The sequence below is a fragment of the Salvelinus fontinalis genome, chromosome 1 (genome assembly GCF_029448725.1).
Source record: "Salvelinus fontinalis isolate EN_2023a chromosome 1, ASM2944872v1, whole genome shotgun sequence".
NCBI lineage: Eukaryota > Metazoa > Chordata > Actinopteri > Salmoniformes > Salmonidae > Salvelinus > Salvelinus fontinalis.
The window spans coordinates 5,245,304-5,267,879 of record NC_074665.1 but is presented as its reverse complement, the minus strand read 5'-3'; the positions used below and the strand labels follow the sequence as shown (position 1 = coordinate 5,267,879).

The window sequence follows — 22,576 nt, the reverse complement described above, 5'->3', positions numbered from 1 at the left end:
CGTGGGTGATCACTGTAACCCAAGACTAGACGTGGGTGATCACTGTAACCCAAGACTATACGTGGGTGATCACTGTAACCCAAGACTAGATGTGGGTGATCACTGTAACCCATGACTATACGTGGGTGATCACTGTAACCCATGACTATACGTGGGTGATCACTGTAACCCAAGACTATACGTGGGTGATCACTGTAACCCAAGACTATACGTGGGTGATCACTAACCCAAGACTAGACGTGGGTGATCACTAACCCAAGACTATACGTGGGTGATCACTGTAGCCCATGACTAGAAGTGGGGGATCACTGTAACCCAAGACTATACGTGGGTGATCACTGTAACCCAAGACTATACGTGGGTGATCACTAACCCAAGACTAGACGTGGGTGATCACTGTAACCCAAGACTATACGTGGGTGATCACTGTAACCCAAGACTATACGTGGGTGATCACTAACCCAAGACTAGACGTGGGTGATCACTGTAACCCAAGACTATACGTGGGTGATCACTAACCCAAGACTAGACGTGGGTGATCACTGAAACCCAAGACTATACGTGGGTGATCACTAACCCAAGACTATACATGGGTGATCACTGTATCCCATGACTATATGTGGGTGATCACTGTATCCCATGGCTAGACGTGGGTGATCACTGTATCCCATGACTATATGTGGGTGATCACTGTATCCCATGGCTAGACGTGGGTGATCACTGTATCCCATGACTATACGTGGGTGATCACTGTAACCCATGACTATACGTGGGTGATCACTGTAACCCAAGACTAGAAGTGGGTGATCACTGTAACCCATGACTATATGTGGGTGATCACTGTAACCCATGACTATATGTGGGTGATCACTGTAACCCATAACTAGACGTGGGTGATCACTGTAACCCATGACTATACGTGGGTGATCACTAACCCATGACTAGATGTGGGTGATCACTGTAACCCATGACTATATGTGGGTGATCACTGTAACCCAAGACTATATGTGGGTGATCACTGTAACCCATGACTATATGTGGGTGATCACTGTAACCCAAGACTAGACGTGGGTGATCACTGTAACCCAAGACTATACGTGGGTGATCACTGTAACCCATGACTAGATGTGGGTGATCACTGTAACCCATGACTAGATGTGGGTGATCACTGTAACCCAAGACTAGACGTGGGTGATCACTGTAACCCATGACTAGATGTGGGTGATCACTGTAACCCATAACTAGACGTGGGTGATCACTGTAACCCAAGACTATACGTGGGTGATCACTGTAACCCAAGACTATATGTGGGTGATCACTGTAACCCATGACTAGATGTGGTTGATCACTGTAACCCAAGACTAGACGTGGGTGATCACTGTAACCCAAGACTATATGTGGGTGATCACTGTAACCCATGACTAGATGTGGGTGATCACTGTAACCCATGACTAGATGTGGGTGATCACTGTAACCCAAGACTATACGTGGGTGACCACTAACCCATGACTAGAAGTGGGTGATCACTGTAACCCAAGACTAGACGTGGGTGACCACTGTAACCCATGACTAGATGTGGGTGATCACTGTAACCCAAGACTAGACGTGGGTGACCACTGTAAGAGGAGTGCACTAGATATGGTGCTGTTGGCAAAAATCCTTTTTTTTTGAGCTTCTGATCTAACAGCTATGTTCAAAGAGCTCCATTAGGACCAAGGCAGAACAGAGCAGAACATGGCAGAACAGACCAAGGCAGAACACAGCAGAACAGAGCAGAACATGGCAGAACACAGCAGAACAGAGCAGAACAGACCAAGGCAGAACACAGCAGAACAGAGCAGAACATGGCAGAACACAGCAGAACAGAGCAGAACATGGCAGAACATGGCAGAACAGACCAAGGCAGAACAGAGCAGAACATGGCAGAACAGACCAAGGCAGAACACAGCAGAACAGAGCAGAACATGGCAGAACACAGCAGAACAGAGCAGAACATGGCAGAACATGGCAGAACAGACCAAGGCAGAACAGAGCAGAACATGGCAGAACAGACCAAGGCAGAACAGAGCAGAACAGAGCAGAACATGGCAGAACACAGCAGAACAGAGCAGAACATGGCAGAACAGACCAAGGCAGAACAGACCAAGGCAGAACAGAGCAGAACATGGCAGAATAGACCAAGGCAGAACACAGCAGAACAGAGCAGAACATGGCAGAACAGACCAAGGCAGAACAGAGCAGAACATGGCAGAATAGACCAAGGCAGAACACAGCAGAACAGAGCAGAACATGGCAGAATAGACCAAGGCAGAACAGAGCAGAACAGAGCAGAACAGACCAAGGCAGAACAGAGCAGAACAGAGCAGAACATGGCAGAACAGACCAAGGCAGAACAGAGCAGAACATGGCAGAATAGACCAAGGCAGAACAGAGCAGAACAGAGCAGAACATGGCAGAATAGACCAAGGCAGAACACAGCAGAACAGAGCAGAACATGGCAGAACAGACCAAGGCAGAACAGAGCAGAACATGGCAGAATAGACCAAGGCAGAACACAGCAGAACAGACCAAGGCAGAACACAGCAGAACAGAGCAGAACAGAGCAGACCAAGGCAGAACAGACCAAGGCAGAACAGAGCAGAACAGAGCAGAACAGACCAAGGCAGAACAGACCAAGGCAGAACAGACCAAGGCAGAACAGACCAAGGCAGAACAGAGCAGAACATGGCAGAATAGACCAAGGCAGAACAGAGCAGAACAGAGCAGAACATGGCAGAACAGACCAAGGCAGAACAGAGCAGAACATGGCAGAACATGGCAGAACAGACCAAGGCAGAACAGAGCAGAACATGGCAGAACAGACCAAGGCAGAACAGAGCAGAACATGGCAGAACAGACCAAGGCAGAACAGAGCAGAACACAGCAGAACATGGCAGAACACAGCAGAACAGAGCAGAACATGGCAGAACACAGCAGAACAGAGCAGAACATGGCAGAATAGAGCAGAACATGGCAGAACAGGGCAGAACACAGCAGAACAGACCAAGGCAGAACACAGCAGAACACAGCAGAACAGAGCAGAACACAGCAGAACAGAGCAGAACATGGCAGAACACAGCAGGACCTAGTGAAAACAGGCTCATTGTCACAGCACAGCGTGATTACTACATGGCACATACAGTTGAAGTTGGAAGTTTACATACACTTGGGTTGGAGTCATTAAAACTCGTTTTTCAACCGCTCCACAAATTTCTTGTTAACAAACTATAGTGTTGGCAAGTCGGTTAGAATATCTACTTTGTGCATGACACAAGTCATTTTTCCAACAATTGTTTGCAGACAGATTATTTCCCTTATAATTCACTGTATCACAATTACAGTGGGTCAGAAGTTTACATACACTAAGTTGACTGTGCCTTAAAACAGCTTGGAAAATTCCAGAAAATTATGTCATGGCTTTAGAAGCTTCTGATAGGCTAATTGACATAATTTGAGTCAATTGGAGGTGTACCTGTGGATGTATTTCAAGGCCTACCTTCAAACTCAGTGCCTCTTTGCTTGACATCATTGGGAAATCAAAAGAAATCAGCCAAGACCTCAGAAAAAGAATTGTAGACCTCCACAAGTCTGGCTCATTCTTGGGAGCAATTTCCAAATGCCTGAAGGTACCACGTTCATCTGTACAAACAATAGTACGCAAGTATAAATACCATGGGACCACGCAGCTGTCATAGCGCTCAGGGAAGAGACTCATTCTGTTGCCTAGAGATGAATGTACTTTGGTGCGAAAAGTGCAAATCATTTCCAGCAGAACAGAACACAGCAGAACAGGACAGAACACAGCAGAACACAGCAGAACAGGACAGAACACAGCAGAACAGGGCAGAACACAGCAGAACAGGGCAGAACACAGCAGAACACAGCAGAACAGGACAGAACACAGCAGAACACAGCAGAACAGGACAGAACAGGACAGAACAGGGCAGAACACAGCAGAACACAGCAGAACACAGCAGAACACAGCAGAACAGGACAGAACAGGACAGAACAGGACAGAACAGGGCAGAACACAGCAGAACACAGCAGAACACAGCAAAACAGGGCAGAACAGGGCAGAACAGGACAGAACAGGGCAGAACAGGGCAGAACACAGCAGAACACAGCAGAACACAGCAGAACAGGACAGAACAGGACAGAACAGGGCAGAACACAGCAGAACAGGACAGAACAGGACAGAACACAGCAGAACACAGCAGAACAGGACAGAACACAGCAGAACAGGACAGAACACAGCAGAACACAGCAGAACACAGCAGAACACAGCAGAACAGGACAGAACACAGCAGAACACAGCAGAACACAGCAGAACACAGCAGAACAGGACAGAACAGGACAGAACAGGGCAGAACACAGCAGAACACAGCAGAACAGGACAGAACACAGCAGAACAGGGCAGAACACGGCAGAACAGGACAGAACAGGGCAGAACACAGCAGAACAGGACAGAACAGGACAGAACAGGACAGAACAGGACAGAACACAGCAGAACAAGACAGAACACAGCAGAACAGGACAGAACACAGCAGAACAAGACAGAACACAGCAGAACAGGACAGAACAGAGTAGAACACAGCAGAACACAGCAGAACAGGACAGAACACAGCAGAACAGGACAGAACAGGACAGAACACAGCCGAACAAGACAGAACACAGCAGAACAGGACAGAACAGAGTAGAACAGGACAGAACACAGCAGAACAGGACAAAACACAGCAGAACAGGACAGAACAGGACAGAACACAGCAGAACAAGACAGAACACAGCAGAACAGGACAGAACACAGCAGAACAGGACAGAACAGGACAGAACACAGCAGAACAAGACAGAACACAGCAGAACACAGCAGAACACAGCAGAACAGGACAGAACACAGCAGAACACAGCAGAACACAGCAGAACAGGACAGAACAGGACAGAACACAGCAGAACAAGACAGAACACAGCAGAACACAGCAGAACACAGCAGAACACAGCAGAACAGGACAGAACACAGCAGAACAGGACAGAACAGGACAGAACACAGCAGAACAAGACAGAACACAGCAGAACAAGACAGAACACAGCAGAACAGGACAGAACACAGCAGAACAGGACAGAACAGGACAGAACACAGCAGAACAAGACAGAACACAGCAGAACAGGACAGAACAGAGTAGAACACAGCAGAACACAGCAGAACACAGCAGAACACAGCAGAACAGGGCAGAACAGGACAGGACAGGACAGAACACAGCAGAACAGGACAGAACACAGCAGAACAGGACAGAACACAGTAGAACACAGCAGAACAGGACAGAACACAGCAGAACAGGGCAGAACACAGCAGAACACAGCAGAACAGGACAGAACACAGCAGAACACAGCAGAACAGGACAGAAAAGAGCAGAACACAGCAGAACAGGACAGAACACAACAGAACAGGACAGAACACAGCAGAACACAGCAGAACAGGGCAGAAAACAGCAGAACAGGGCAGAACACAGCAGAACACAGCAGAACAGGACAGAACACAGCAGAACAGGACAGAACACAGCGGAACAGGGCAGAACAGGACAGAACACAGCAGAACACAGCAGAACAGGACAGAACACAGCAGAACACAGCAGAACAGGACAGAACACAGCAGAACAGGGCAGAACACAGCAGAACAGGACAGAACACAGCAGAACAGGACAGAACAGGGCAGAACACAGCAGAACAGGACAGAAAAGAGCAGAAAACAGCAGAACAGGACAGAACACAGCAGAACAGGACAGAACACCGCAGAACACAGCAGAACAGGGCAGAAAACAGCAGAACAGGACAGAACACAGCAGAACACAGCAGAACACAGCAGAACAGGACAGAACACAGCAGAACATAGCAGAACAGGACAGAACACAGCAGAACAGGACAGAACACAGCAGAACAGGACAGAACACAGCAGAACAGGACAGAACACAGCAGAACACAGCAGAACACAGCAGAACAGGACAGAACACAGCAGAACACAGCAGAACAGGACAGAACAAAGCAGAACACAGCAGAACAGGACAGAACAGGACAGAACACAGCAGAACAGGGCAGAACAGGACAGAACACAGCAGAACAGGACAGAACACGGCAGAACAGGGCAGAACACGGCAGAACAGCAGCAGAACACGGCAGAACAGGACAGAACAGGGCGGAACAGGGTAGAACACAGCAGAACACAGCAGAACAGGGCAGAACAGGACAGAACACGGCAGAACAGGACAGAACACAGCAGAACAGAACAGAACAGAACACAGCAGAACAGGACAGAACACAGCAGAACACAGCAGAACACAGCAGAACAGTTCAGAACAGGACAGAACACAGCAGAACAGAACACGGCAGAACAGGACAGAACACAGCAGAACAGAACAGAACACAGCAGAACAGGACAGAACACAGCAGAACACAGCAGAACACAGCAGAACAGAACAGAACACAGCTGAACAGGACAGAACACAGCAGAACAGGACAGAACACAGCAGAACAGGACAGAACACAGCAGAACAGAACAGAACAGGACAGAACACAGCAGAACAGGGCAGAACACAGCAGAACACAGCAGAACAGGACAGAACACAGCAGAACAGAACAGAACAGGACAGAACACAGCAGAACACAGCAGAACACAGCAGAACAGGACAGAACACAGCAGAACACAGCAGAACAGGACAGAACAAAGCAGAACACAGCAGAACAGGACAGAACACAGCAGAACAGGACAGAACAGGACAGAACACAGCAGAACAAGACAGAACACAGCAGAACAAGACAGAACACAGCAGAACAGGACAGAACACAGCAGAACAGGACAGAACAGGACAGAACACAGCAGAACAAGACAGAACACAGCAGAACAGGACAGACCAGAGTAGAACACAGCAGAACACAGCAGAACACAGCAGAACAGGGCAGAACAGGACAGGACAGGACAGAACACAGCAGAACAGGACAGAACACAGCAGAACAGGACAGAACACAGTAGAACACAGCAGAACAGGACAGAACACAGCAGAACAGGGCAGAACACAGCAGAACACAGCAGAACAGGACAGAACACAGCAGAACACAGCAGAACAGGACAGAAAAGAGCAGAACACAGCAGAACAGGACAGAACACAACAGAACAGGACAGAACACAGCAGAACACAGCAGAACAGGGCAGAAAACAGCAGAACAGGGCAGAACACAGCAGAACACAGCAGAACAGGACAGAACACAGCAGAACAGGACAGAACACAGCGGAACAGGGCAGAACAGGACAGAACACAGCAGAACACAGCAGAACAGGACAGAACACAGCAGAACACAGCAGAACAGGACAGAACACAGCAGAACAGGGCAGAACACAGCAGAACAGGACAGAACACAGCAGAACAGGACAGAACAGGGCAGAACACAGCAGAACAGGACAGAAAAGAGCAGAACACAGCAGAACAGGACAGAACACAGCAGAACAGGACAGAACACCGCAGAACACAGCAGAACAGGGCAGAAAACAGCAGAACAGGACAGAACACAGCAGAACACAGCAGAACACAGCAGAACAGGACAGAACACAGCAGAACATAGCAGAACAGGACAGAACACAGCAGAACAGGACAGAACACAGCAGAACAGGACAGAACACAGCAGAACAGGACAGAACACAGCAGAACACAGCAGAACACAGCAGAACAGGACAGAACACAGCAGAACACAGCAGAACAGGACAGAACAAAGCAGAACACAGCAGAACAGGACAGAACAGGACAGAACACAGCAGAACAGGGCAGAACAGGACAGAACACAGCAGAACAGGACAGAACACGGCAGAACAGGGCAGAACACGGCAGAACAGCAGCAGAACACGGCAGAACAGGACAGAACAGGGCAGAACAGGGTAGAACACAGCAGAACACAGCAGAACAGGGCAGAACAGGACAGAACACGGCAGAACAGGACAGAACACAGCAGAACAGAACAGAACAGAACACAGCAGAACAGGACAGAACACAGCAGAACACAGCAGAACACAGCAGAACAGTTCAGAACAGGACAGAACACAGCAGAACAGAACAGAACACGGCAGAACAGGACAGAACACAGCAGAACAGAACAGAACACAGCAGAACAGGACAGAACACAGCAGAACACAGCAGAACACAGCAGAACAGAACAGAACACAGCTGAACAGGACAGAACACAGCAGAACAGGACAGAACACAGCAGAACAGGACAGAACACAGCAGAACAGAACAGAACAGGACAGAACACAGCAGAACAGGGCAGAACACAGCAGAACACAGCAGAACAGGACAGAACACAGCAGAACAGAACAGAACAGGACAGAACACAGCAGAACACAGCAGAACACAGCAGAACAGGACAGAACACAGCAGAACACAGCAGAACAGGACAGAACAAAGCAGAACACAGCAGAACAGGACAGAACAGGACAGAACACAGCAGAACAGGGCAGAACAGGACAGAACACAGCAGAACAGGACAGAACACGGCAGAACAGGGCAGAACACGGCAGAACAGCAGCAGAACACGGCAGAACAGGACAGAACAGGGCAGAACAGGGTAGAACACAGCAGAACACAGCAGAACAGGGCAGAACAGGACAGAACAGGACAGAACACAGCAGAACAGGACAGAACACAGCAGAACACAGCAGAACAGGGCAGAACACAGCAGAACAGGGCAGAACACAGCAGAACAGGACAGAACAGGACAGAACACAGCAGAACAGAACAGAACACGGCAGAACAGGACAGAACACAGCAGAACAGAACAGAACAGGACAGAACAGGACAGAACACAGCAGAACAGGACAGAACAGGACAGAACACAGCAGAACACAGCAGACCACAGCAGAACACAGCAGAACAGGGCAGAACACAGCAGAACAGGACAGAACACAGCAGACCACAGCAGAACACAGCAGACCACAGCAGAACACAGCAGAACAGGGCAGAACACAGCAGAACAGGACAGAACACAGCAGAACAGGACAGAACAGGACAGAACACAGCAGAACAGAACTGAACACAGCAGAACAGAACAGAACATAGCAGACAGGACAGAACACAGCAGAACAGGACAGAACACAGCAGAACAGAACAGAACAGAACACAGCAGAACAGGACAGAACACAGCAGAACACAGCAGAACACAGCAGAACAGTTCAGAACAGGACAGAACACAGCAGAACAGAACAGAACACGGCAGAACAGGACAGAACACAGCAGAACAGAACAGAACACAGCAGAACAGGACAGAACACAGCAGAACACAGCAGAACACAGCAGAACAGGACAGAACACAGCAGAACAGGACAGAACACAGCAGAACAGGACAGAACACAGCAGAACAGGACAGAACACAGCAGAACAGAACAGAACAGGACAGAACACAGCAGAACAGGGCAGAACACAGCAGAACACAGCAGAACAGGACAGAACACAGCAGAACAGAACAGAACAGGACAGAACACAGCAGAACACAGCAGAACAGGACAGAACACGGCAGAACAGGACAGAACACAGCAGAACAGGACAGAACACGACAGAACACAGCAGAACACAGCAGAACACAGCAGAACACAACAGAACAGGGCAGAACACAGCAGAACACAGCAGAACAGGACAGAACAGGGCAGAACACAGCAGAACACAGCAGAACAGGACAGAACACAGCAGAACAGGACAGAACAGAAAAGAGCTATGTGTGTGTGTGTGTGTGTGTGTGTGTGTGTGTGTGTGTGTGTGTGTGTGTGTGTGTGTGTGTGTGTGTGTGTGTGTGTGTGTGTGTGTGTGTGTGTGTGATGCAGTGGAGAGTGTTATTCAGGGACAGAGGATACATAAAGTAGTCCCCTAGAGAGACCTCGTAAAGACAACCATGTCAAACAGAGAGAGCACATTAGAGCAGATTGTCTGCACACACACACACACACACACACACACACACACACACACACACACACACACACACACACACACACACACACACACACACACACACACACACACACACACACACACACACACACACACACACACACACGTACATCTGAGTGACTTAGCAACATTCAACTAAAGTAGGTTAAACAACCACATACCACCAGTATTATTAGTATCACTACAACAGTTTACAAAAAGCAGGCCACAATTCTCTAAGGACAGAGAGTCCCTCCTTCCATCTGTTTCTGGCTAAATAAAGCTAAAATACAAAAAAAAAAATTAAAGGTAGAGGAGAAGACAAAGGAATCATGACTAAAATCATTTTGCCCTCATTATTTTCCAAGATGGAGATCTTCAGTTCCGTCTCTGAGGAGAACAGAGCAGAGCAATCCACTGAGAGTTCATTAACACCAGACCAGATCTAGTCCCCTGGGTCCTCTGGAACCCGTTGTGACTCAGTAGATGATTAAACAACAACAAGAAGGAAAGAAAAAAAATAAAACTGAATGAGAGAGCTTTAACTCTATGTCCTTTTCAGATTTACATGAGTTCCTGAAACAAAATGACGGATATGGATTTATTTTTATTAATTGTACATAATAACGGATTGTATTTAGATTACATAGCGTCTTTCTACCAATGGTAAAGCTCTGGATAAGAATGTCTGCTCAGTGTGACACGGTTCAAGAAGCTTAGCGTATGTTGCATGTCTCTACTTCAGCAGAAGCATTTTAATAATTTTTTTTAATTTATTTTTTACCAAAATGCATGTTTTGGCATAAATGCCTTCTGGAACATGTGAACTTTCATGTGCCTTAATAACAAACTTGTATGTCATCTGTAAATAAAATTGTTGAATTACGAGCCGAGTTGGTTTAGCCACGGAAATATTCAGGAAACTTCCCGCTGGTTCATTCTGAAAATGAAATCAGACAATGAGAAATTCCCTGATTTAGGTTAAAAAAAACAAAAAACATTTAAATTGACATTGTAGAGTCTTCTGTTGACAGCGGTGGGTAGAAACGGTGTCGTTATCACCAAAGAAGTAGAGTTTGGAATTTAGTGGAAGCAGAGAGATGAAATGCCAAAATGCGGAGAGTTCAAAAGAGAAGGAAGACCGTTGTCTAAAACAGCTGTCTCCGGATTACATCTTCAAACTAAGGGCAACCATGGCAACCATGGCAACCATGGCAACCATGGCAACCATGGCAACCATGGCAACCATGACCGAGAGGAAGAATCGTTCATCCATGTAGACGGGTAAGAGAGTCTAGCTACATTTTCAGATATTATATGCTTCTAATTTTGTCAGAAAGTCATTTTCATTTCAATTTCAAGCGAAATGTAAAATAGATTTTTGTCTGTAAAATGTATATAAACTCCGCAAAAAAAAGAAACGTCCTCTCACTGTCAACTGTGTTTATTTTCAGCAAACTTAACATGTGTAAATATTTATATGAACATAACAAGATTTAACAACTGAGACATAAACTGAACAAGTTCCACAGACATGTGACTAACAGAAATTGAATAATGTGTCCCTGAACAAAGGGGGGGTCAAAATCAAAAGTAAGAGTCAGTATCTGGTGTGGCCACCAGCTGCATTAATTACTGCAGTGTATCTCCTCCTCATGGACTGCACCAGATTTGCCAGTTCTTGCTGTGAGATGTTACTCTTCCACTAAGGCACCTGCAAGTTCCCGGACATTTCTGGGGGGAATGGCCCTAGCCCTCAACCTCCGATCCAACAGGTCCCAGATGTGCTCAATGGGATTGAGATCAGGGCTCTTCGCTGGCCATGGCAGAACACTGACATTCCTGTCTTGCAGGAAATCACACACAGAACGAGCAGTATGGCTGGTGGCATTGTCATGCTGGAGGGTCATGTCAGGATGAGCCTGCAGGAAGGGTACTACATGAGGGAGGTGGATGTCTTCCCTGTAACGCACAGCGTTGAGATTGCTTGCAATGACAACAAGCTCAGTCCGATGATGCTGTGACACACCGTCCCAGACCATGACGGACCCTCCACCTCCAAATCGATCCCGCTCCAGAGTACAGGCCTCGGTGTAACGCTCATTCCTTTGACGATAAAACGCGAATCCGACCATCACCCCTGGCGAGACAAAACCGCGACTCGTCAGTGAAGAGCACTTTTTGCCAGTCCTGTCTGGTCCAGCGACAGTGGGTTTGTCCGTCCTGTCTCCCTATAGCGCTGTCTTAGGCATCTCACAGTACGGACATTGCAATTTATTTCCCTGGCCACATCTGCAGTCCTCATGCCTTCTAAGCATATGTCACAATCGTCGTAACAATGAAGAGAGGAGGACCAAGGCGCAGCGTGATAACAATACATCTTCTTTTATTACCGAAGACGAACACGAAACGAACACTGACAAACTATACAAAAACAATAAACGACCGTGAAGCTATAAAACGAAAGTGCAGACACAAGCAACTAACGCAAAGACATAGACAATCACCCACAAACCACCTATTGACTATGGCTGCCTAAATAGGGCTCCCAATCAGAGACAACGATAGACAGCTGTCTCTGATTGAGACCCATTCCAGGCAACCATAGACATACAAACACCTAGACTGAACACTGCCCCATAAACATACAAAAAACCCTAGACAATACAAAAACACATACATCCCCCATGTCACACCCTGACCTAACTAAAATAATAAAGAAAACAAAGATAACTAAGGCCAGGGTGTGACAGCCTAAGCTTGAAGTAGAAGCCCAAGTGTTGTTGTCCATTAGTATACTCCAATTAGGGGAGGGGTGGGTTTTGGGAAAATAGGGGAAAAAATTATAATAATTTTCTCCCCCAATTTCATGATATCCAATTGGTAGTTACGGTGTTGTCTCATCGCTGCAACTCCCGTACGGACTCGGAAGAGGCGAAGATTCGAGAGCCGTGTGTCCTTTGTAACACAACCCAGCCAAACCAACTCCCGTACGGACTCGGAAGAGGCGAAGACCGAGAGCCGTGTGTCCTTTGTAACACAACCCAGCCAAACCGCATTGCTTTTTGCCCACTTGACCCGGAAGCCAGCCGCACCAACGTGTCGGAGGAAACAACGTGCACTTGGCGACTGTGTCAACGTGCATTGCGCACCGGCGCGTCACAGGAGTCACTATTGCGCGATGGTACAAGAACATCCCTGCCGGCCAAACCCTCCCCCAACCCGGACGACGCTGGGCCAATTGTGCATCGCCCTATGGGACTCCCGGTCGCGACCGGCTGCGATAGAACCTGCACTAAAACCAGGATCTCTAGTGGCACAGCTAGCACTGCGATGCAGTGCCTTAGACCACTGAACCACTCAGGAGGCAGAAAATTATATTTTAAAACAATATATATAAACAATATATATATATATATATATATATATATATATATATAGTACCAGTCAAAAGATGGACACCTCTACTCATTCAAAGGTTTTTTGGTTACTACATGATTCCATATGAGTTATTTCATAGTTTTGATGTCTTCACTATTATTCTACAATGTAGAAAATAGTAAAAATAAAGGAAAACCCTTGAATGAGTAGGTGTGTCCAAACTTTTGACTGGTCCTGTATATCTCTACCTTCTGCTCCTCTCTCTCCCTGGCGATGTGACATTTCTCCAGTCCTACTGCTCTGAGGAAGTCCCTGAAGTATCCGAACAGTGTGACGATGCCGAACCCCAGGTATGTCATCACGGCTACGTACATGGGAGCCTGCTCAAAGGATTCTGGTCTCTGAAACCTCTGCCGACTGGAGGGGGGCCCAGCACTATGTGCTGTGCTGTTTTTCTAGAGGAAGAAGAGCAACACCAGGTTAACTACACACAAACAACAACAACACCAGGTTAACTACACACAAACAACAACAACACCAGTCTGGTTAACTACACACAAACAACAACAACAACACCAGTCTGGTTAACTACACACAAACAACAACAACACCAGTCTGGTTAACTACACACAAACAACAACAACACCAGTCTGGTTAACTACACACAAACAACAACAACACCAGTCAGGTTAACTACACACAAACAACAACAACAACACCAGTCTGGTTAACTACACACAAACAACAACAACACCACCAGTCTGGTTAACTACACACAAACAACAACAACACCAGTCTGGTTAACTACACACAAACAACAACAACACCAGTCTGGTTAACTACACACAAACAACAACAACACCAGTCAGGTTAACTACACACAAACAACAACAACACCAGTCAGGTTAACTACACACAAACAACAACAACACCAGTCAGGTTAACTACACACAAACAACAACAACAACACCAGTCTGGTTAACTACACACAAACAACAACAACACCAGTCTGGTTAACTACACACAAACAACAACAACACCAGTCAGGTTAACTACACACAAACAACAACAACACCAGTCAGGTTAACTACACACAAACAACAACAACACCAGTCAGGTTAACTACACACAAACAACAACAACAACACCAGTCTGGTTAACTACACACAAACAACAACAACACCAGTCAGGTTAACTACACACAAACAACAACAACACCAGTCAGGTTAACTACACACAAACAACAACAACACCAGTCTGGTTAACTACACACAAACAACAACAACACCAGTCAGGTTAACTACACACAAACAACAACAACACCAGTCTGGTTAACTACACACAAACAACAACAACACCAGTCTGGTTAACTACACACAAACAACAACAACACCAGTCTGGTTAACTACACACAAACAACAACAACACCAGTCTGGTTAACTACACACAAACAACAACAACACCAGTCTGGTTAACTACACACAAACAACAACAACACCAGTCTGGTTAACTACACACAAACAACAACAACACCAGTCTGGTTAACTACACACAAACAACAACAACACCAGTCTGGTTAACTACACACAAACAACAACAACACCAGTCTGGTTAACTACACACAAACAACAACAACAACACCAGTCTGGTTAACTACACACAAACAACAACAACACCAGTCTGGTTAACTACACACAAACAACAACAACAACACCAGTCTGGTTAACTACACACAAACAACAACAACACCAGTCTGGTTAACTACACACAAACAACAACAACACCAGTCTGGTTAACTACACACAAACAACAACAACACCAGTCTGGTTAACTACACACAAACAACAACAACACCAGTCTGGTTAACTACACACAAACAACAACAACACCAGTCTGGTTAACTACACACAAACAACAACAACACCAGTCTGGTTAACTACACACAAACAACAACAACACCAGTCTGGTTAACTACACACAAACAACAACAACACCAGTCTGGTTAACTACACACAAACAACAACAACACCAGTCTGGTTAACTACACACAAACAACAACAACACCAGTCTGGTTAACTACACACAAACAACAACAACAACACCAGTCTGGTTAACTACACACAAACAACAACAACACCAGTCTGGTTAACTACACACAAACAACAACAACAACAACAGTCATGTAAACTACACACAAACAACAACAACACCAGTCAGGTTAACTACACACAAACAACAACAACAACAACAGTCATGTTAACTACACACAAACAACAACAACACCAGTCAGGTTAACTACACACAAACAACAACAACACCAGTCTGGTTAACTACACACAAACAACAACAACACCAGTCTGGTTAACTACACACAAACAACAACAACACCAGTCTGGTTAACTACACACAAACAACAACAACACCAGTCTGGTTAACTACACACAAACAACAACAACACCAGTCTGGTTAACTACACACAAACAACAACAACACCAGTCTGGTTAACTACACACAAACAACAACAACACCAGTCTGGTTAACTACACACAAACAACAACAACACCAGTCTGGTTAACTACACACAAACAACAACAACACCAGTCTGGTTAACTACACACAAACAACAACAACACCAGTCTGGTTAACTACACACAAACAACAACAACAACACCAGTCTGGTTAACTACACACAAACAACAACAACACCAGTCTGGTTAACTACACACAAACAACAACAACAACACCAGTCTGGTTAACTACACACAAACAACAACAACACCAGTCTGGTTAACTACACACAAACAACAACAACACCAGTCTGGTTAACTACACACAAACAACAACAACACCAGTCTGGTTAACTACACACAAACAACAACAACACCAGTCTGGTTAACTACACACAAACAACAACAACACCAGTCTGGTTAACTACACACAAACAACAGTCATGGTAACAACAGTCATGGTAACAACAGTCATGGTAACAACAGTCATGGTAACAACAGTCATGGTAACAACAGTCATGGTAACAACAGTCATGGTAACAACAACAGTCAGAGTAACAAGTCCTTCACTTTTTCCACATTTTGTTACGTTACAGCTTTATTCTAAAATGCATTAAATAATTGTTTATCTCATCAATCTACAAAAAAATACCCCATGACAAAGCAAAAACACGTTGTTACATTTTTTGCAAATGTATTAAAAATAAAAAACAGAATTGCTTTATTTACATAAGTATTCAGACCCTTTGCTATGAGACTCTAAATGGAGCTTAGGTGCATCCTGTTTCCATTGATCATCCTTGAGACTCTTGAGATGATCAAGAGTTTTTACAACTTGATTGGACTCCACCTGTGGTAAAATCAATTCATTGGACATGATTTGGAAAGGCACACAGCTGTCCCACAGTTGACAATGCATGTCAGAGCAAAAACCAAGCCATGCAGTTGAAGGAATTGTCCAAAGATCTCTCTCTGAGACAGGATTGTATACAGGCACAGATCTGGGGAAGGGCACCAAAAAATGTCTGCATCATTAAAGGTCCCTAAGAGCACAGTGGCCTCCATCATTCTTAAAATTGAAGAAGTTTGGGACCACCAAGACTGTTCCTAGAGCTGGCCGCCCGGCCAAACTGAGCATTCAGGGGAGAAGGGCCTTGGTCAGGGAGGTGACCAAGAACCCGATGGTCATTCTGACAGAGCTCCAGAGTTCATCTGTGGAGATGGGAGAAACTTCCAGAAGGGCAACCATCTCTGCAGCACCACCAATCAGGCCTTTTAAAGTAGAGTTGCTAGATGGAAGCCACTCCTCAGTAAAAAGCACGACAGCCGGCTTGGAGTTTGACAAAAGGCACCTAAAGGACTCTCAGACCATTAGAAACAAGATTCTCTGGTCTGATGAAACCAAGATTGAACTCTTTGGCCTGAATGCCAGGTGTCACATCTGGAGGAAACCTGGCACCATCCCTACGGTGAAGAATGGTGGTGGCAGTACTGTGGGGATGTTTTTCAGCGGCAAGAACTGGGAGACTAGTCAGGATCGATGAACAGACCAAAGTACAGAGAAATCCTTGATGAAAACCTGCTCCAGAGAAGAACTCAGACTGGGGTGAAGATTCACCTTCCAGCAGGACAATGACCCTTAGCACACAGCCAAGACAATGCAGGAGTGGCTTCAGGACACGTCTCTGAATGTCTTTTAGTGGCCCAGCCAGAGCCCAGACTTGATCCCGATCGAACATCTCTGGAGAGACCTGTGCAGCGACGCTCCCCATCCAACCTGACAGAGCTTGAGAGGATCTGGAAAGAAGAATGGAAGAAACTCCCCAAATTCAGGTGTGCCAAGCTTGTAGCGTCATCCCCAAGAAGATTCAAGGCTGTAATCTCTGCCAAAGGTGCTTCAACAAAGAACTGGGTAAGAGGTCTGAATACTTAAGTAAATGTGATAGTTCTGTTTTTTAAATTAGCAATAAATTAGTAAAATGTCTAAACCCGTTTTTGCTGTCATTGTGGGGTATTGTGTGTAGATGGATCAAAAAAAATATCTAAATTTTAAGATAAGGCTGTAACGTAACAAAATGTGGAATAAGTCAAGAGGTCTGAATACTTTACGAAGGTACTGTATGTCAGTGTTCAGTGTGGAATTGTTCATCAATTTTAAAAAAAATCCAAAGAACAGGTAGAATAAACCAAATTGAACATCTGTATATCCAAAAGAAAACAGATTTTTGTTTGTAAACCCCACAAAAAAAAAAGGTATTTCATCTGGCCAGATTGAGCCCCGTTTCAAATGTTCTCTCTTGGAGAATAACTGTTACAGGCAAGGGATGCGCGTCACTTCACCCTGGCAACTTTTTAAATTTGGGAATATATTCTGTTATTTTATTCTGTTATATTACACCATTTTATTTATTGTGTGCACAGTGTGCAAAGCTGTCATCAAGGCAAAGAGTGGCTACTTTGAAGAATCTAAAATCTATTTTGATTTGTTTAACACTTTGTTTGGTTACTACATGATTCCATATGTGTTATTTAATAGTGTTGATGTCTCAACTATTATTCTACAATGTAGAAAATTGTAAAAAAAATAAGAAAAACCATTGAATGAGTAGGTGTTCTAAAACACTTTTGACCGGTAGTGTAGGTGTGTCTTGACTGTGATAAGGGCTGAAGAAATAAGAGCATATTGTTTGCTAAATTAACCAAACAATGCTATGTCATTGCACAGCCATAGGCTTCTACATCAAAGCACCATTGCTGAGGTTACTGCTTTTTTAAATATTGTCTTCCACGATATAATATAACCAGTTGTTATTGAGGGTTTCAATAAATTAATCTTAAATGGCACTTTTTAATTACCTGAATATATATATGGGGCAATTTACAAAATGTGGATTTATCTGTAATGGTTATGATAATTTGGCATATAGATAGATACATGCGCACATTTATTTCTTCCCCCACTTGCGCCTTTGTGTTCAAAAAATATTGTCACGACCCTGGGTTTATAAGCGCGGCCGTTTGAGGATGCTTTTGCGGCACAGTCGATAGCGCGCCGGACCTCGGGCTAGGAGGTCGAGTGTTCGAGACCTGCTCCCTGCCTGTTTCATTACAATATAATGGAGAATAAAAGAAAATGACTCAAGTAACCATTTTAGTACTTGAACTGTCCAAAAAATCCATAGTTCAGACTGTAGTCACTTTCTGACATGGCTACGCTAGTTGTCATGGTAATGGGGTGTGTGGGCTCACTACAGTAGGCTGGTAGGTGATGGTACTCACTCAGGAAGTTATGTTTAGAGCAAACTAAGTCTCCTAGTTACTTTAAAAGTGTTCAAAATCATAGTGTAAGAACACGTTTAAAGCCTCAAAAAGGATGATACAACTTAAAAAACGAGTCATTTTTTTGGGACCGGCCGCAACAGTCAACTAGTGTGCTGTTTAGTTTGCTAGCACATTCACTCATTTGTTTCTAAACAATTAACAAGCTAGCTAGTTAGCTACCACACGTTCTTGTCAAACTGTCAACACAACAGTAACTAGCTAGGTAGCAAACGACAAGATATGCCAAATAACACCCCCCCCCCCCCAAAAAAAAAATGTGAGGGCAAATAAATCAGATTTGGCCGTTCAGACACAAGATGCATGAACAGGAATCAGATTTATACATTTCAAACCACCTATAAAATATGTTTTGAAATGTGGCTTGAAATGTCCGATTCCATGTGCTTCTTGGCTAGTCCGACTGCGGGAAAAAGATGAGGTGATGCGAGGTGGGCCATAATGTAGCTAACTAGCTATACCGGCCTGCATCAACAAGTGCGATCCTGCGATACTAGGCAGCGCTACGCATCATGTAGCCAGTGTCAACATATAACAAGTGCCACTAGCTCGGCAACAGAGCCTACATTATTACACCTAGCATACGGTTGATATTTGTTTTGTTTTGAGGGAGTTTCTCGCTATTATTATTTTTTTTACAAAGAATAAAAGTTAGGCTGCTCAAAGAAAACGCCCCGTGTCATCTACTCGCCAGTAATTCTACATACCTGTGCCTTATTGTGATATCCATTTTTCTTACAATTCGCGTTTTTTAAATTATTCCCGTTCAGTTGTACCTTGAGGTTTCCGTTGGGCACAGGGGCTGTAGTTCGAGTCATATCTAGTCAGGATATGGTGAACACTGAGTGAATAAGTAGGAAGTGTTTTTTCACCCCCCCAGCAGCGGTGAATGAGTTTCAGCCCGGGTATGAAACCGGTTTACCTTACTTGGGTCATTACGACAAAGGTGACTTATAATCAGCACTTACAGGTAGCTCTGGTCCATGACGTTACGTGTGGGTTGATAGCACTGCATCAACACGCCAGACGTAACGCCCCGGACCAGAGTTATGTGACACTTACAGGTCTCTTTGGAAACCTAACCCACGCACAACCCTCCTATTATTGTGTACACAAAACTGCGAATCTCATCTCCACGCTGTGAAAGAGATATTGAGGAAGCAGCTGGTTAAACAATGCTTAGACTTCTCAATCTGAAAAATCCAATTTGAAGAAAAATGTACATTCCATTTTCCTAAACTTGTGATAGGCTGTCAACCGTAGAAATATAATGTAGTTTATAAATATGTGTTGTCACCAGACCTAAGGCTGCTCAAAGAATTCAACAGTAGTTTGGACTTAATAGTAAAGCACAGGGTCAAATGTATCTGTTATCATTACTCTGGTTTCAGGGTGCTACCTTTCACTTCTCTATTATAGTATAAAATAAAAATAACTGTGTCAGAAAGAGCACCCTATTCCCTATATAGTGCACAACTTTGACACTGAGCTCTATGGTCCCTGGTCAAAAGTAGTGCCCTATATAGGGAATAAGGGTGGCACTTGGGACATTGGTATAGGGTGTGATACTGTGTGTTAGGTTACTCATTTACACAAATACAGGAAGTAATGAAAACACTACTACTTGTAGTGACTGCTTCAAGCCAAATGAGAAAAGAGACGCGATAGTGTGAAATGACAGACAACGTTTCTGTGACTGCTTTATTACAGCCAAGTTACTGTATAAGTGTAAGAGGTTGGTGACACATCACAACCATATAAGCCTGTAGGCTATGGATATAGGAAATAGAAAAAGGGCACTAGACAGCAGTAGACCACATGTACTTTGAATAGAGTACAGCAACCATCTTGCGCAATATCTAGGGCTGTATGCAAGAGCCATTGAGAGCACTTGTTAAAGGTGTGGTCTGTAGTAATATTGAACTGGTTTAGACCTGGCTAAGGTGACTATCTCTGCAGTGGTCTTTTCTATTAGATTATTCTCTGGTGTAGTAAATCAGTGTCTGTCTGCTCCTCTGAAAACTAAACCGTATATTCTCCTTGAGGCAATACTGCAGACGAAGAGACAGAGAGATAGAGGCACCGAGAGAGAGAGCGAAAGAAAGAAATTGAAAGGAGAGAGAGAGAGGCACACACACACACACACACACACACAGAGAGAGAGAGAGAGAAAATAAAGGGAAAGAAGAGAGAGAAAGAAAGAGAAAGGAGAGAGAGAGAGAGACAAAATAAAGGGAAAGGAGAGAGAGAGAGAGAAAAAAAAAAAGAGAGCGAGAGAGAGAGAGAGATGTTTGAGTGACCATGCACAGCTCACACTGTCTCTCTGTCAAATTGCCTTGAGTTGTTGTTAGTCTACTGGGTGGTCTTGCCTCCACCCTGATCTCTGTTCCTATACTGTCTCAGAATGGTCTTCCCTCCAGCCTGGTCTCTATTCCTATACTGTCTCAGAATGGCCTCCCCTCCACCCTGGTCTCTATTCCTATACTGTCTCAGAATGGTCTTCCCTCCACCCTGGTCTCTATTCCTATACTGTCTCAGAATCGGCCTTCCCTCCACCCTGGTCTCCTAGATAGGCCTATGTAATATGAAAACAATATGTTGTGTTTCTCTCTCTCTTTCTGTGTGTGTGTGTGTGTGTGTGTGTGTGTGTGTGTGTGTGTGTGTGTGTGTGTGTGTGTGTGTGTGTGTGTGTGTGTGTGTGTGTGTGTGTGTGTGTGTGTGTGTGTGTGTGTGTGTGTGTGTGTGTGTGTGTGCCAGTCTGATCAATGAGATCTTAATGGGATTCTGTGGTAATTAATGGGATTCTCTGGTACTTAATGGGATTCTCTTGTACTTAATGGGATTCTGTGGTAATTAATGGGATTCTCTGGTACTTAATGGGATTCTCTGGTACTTAATGGGATTCTCTGGTACTTAATGGGATTCTCTGGTACTTAATGGGATTCTCTGGTACTTAATGGGATTCTCTTGTACTTAATGGGATTCTCTTGTACTTAATGGGATTCTCTGAAATTGAATGGGATGATTCTTTGGTACTTAATGGGATTTCTTTGGTACTTAATGGGATTCTCTGGTACTTAATGGGATTCTCTGGTACTTAATGGGATTCTCTTGAATTTAATGGGATTCTCTGGTACTTAATGGGATTCTCTGGTACTTAATGGGATTCTCTGGTACTTAATGGGATTCTCTGAAATTTAATGGGATGATTCTGTGGTACTTAATGGGATTCTATGGAACTTAATAGGATTCTCTAGTACTTAATTGGATTCTGTGGTACTTTTGAATAGCTCTCACAAGCCAAAAGTGGTCCCCGAAAATGTCGTACTACGTCACATACAGTACCAGTCAAAA

General features: G+C 44.8%; 1 protein-coding gene across 1 annotated transcript in view; it reads right to left on the bottom strand.

Moving 5' to 3' along the window:
• The window catches only part of sptlc3 (serine palmitoyltransferase, long chain base subunit 3), a 121,772-nt gene extending 101,604 nt beyond the window's left edge, over window positions 1–20,168 (bottom strand). Inside the window, exons 1-2 of the mRNA XM_055940894.1 lie at window positions 19,930–20,168; window positions 13,625–13,831 (exon numbers count right to left, since the gene is read on the bottom strand). Of these exons, the coding sequence (XP_055796869.1) occupies window positions 13,625–13,831; window positions 19,930–20,040 (318 nt within the window). The 5' untranslated portion in view covers window positions 20,041–20,168. The remainder of the gene's footprint in view (window positions 1–13,624; window positions 13,832–19,929) is intronic.
• Window positions 20,169–22,576: the final 2,408 nt, after the last annotated feature.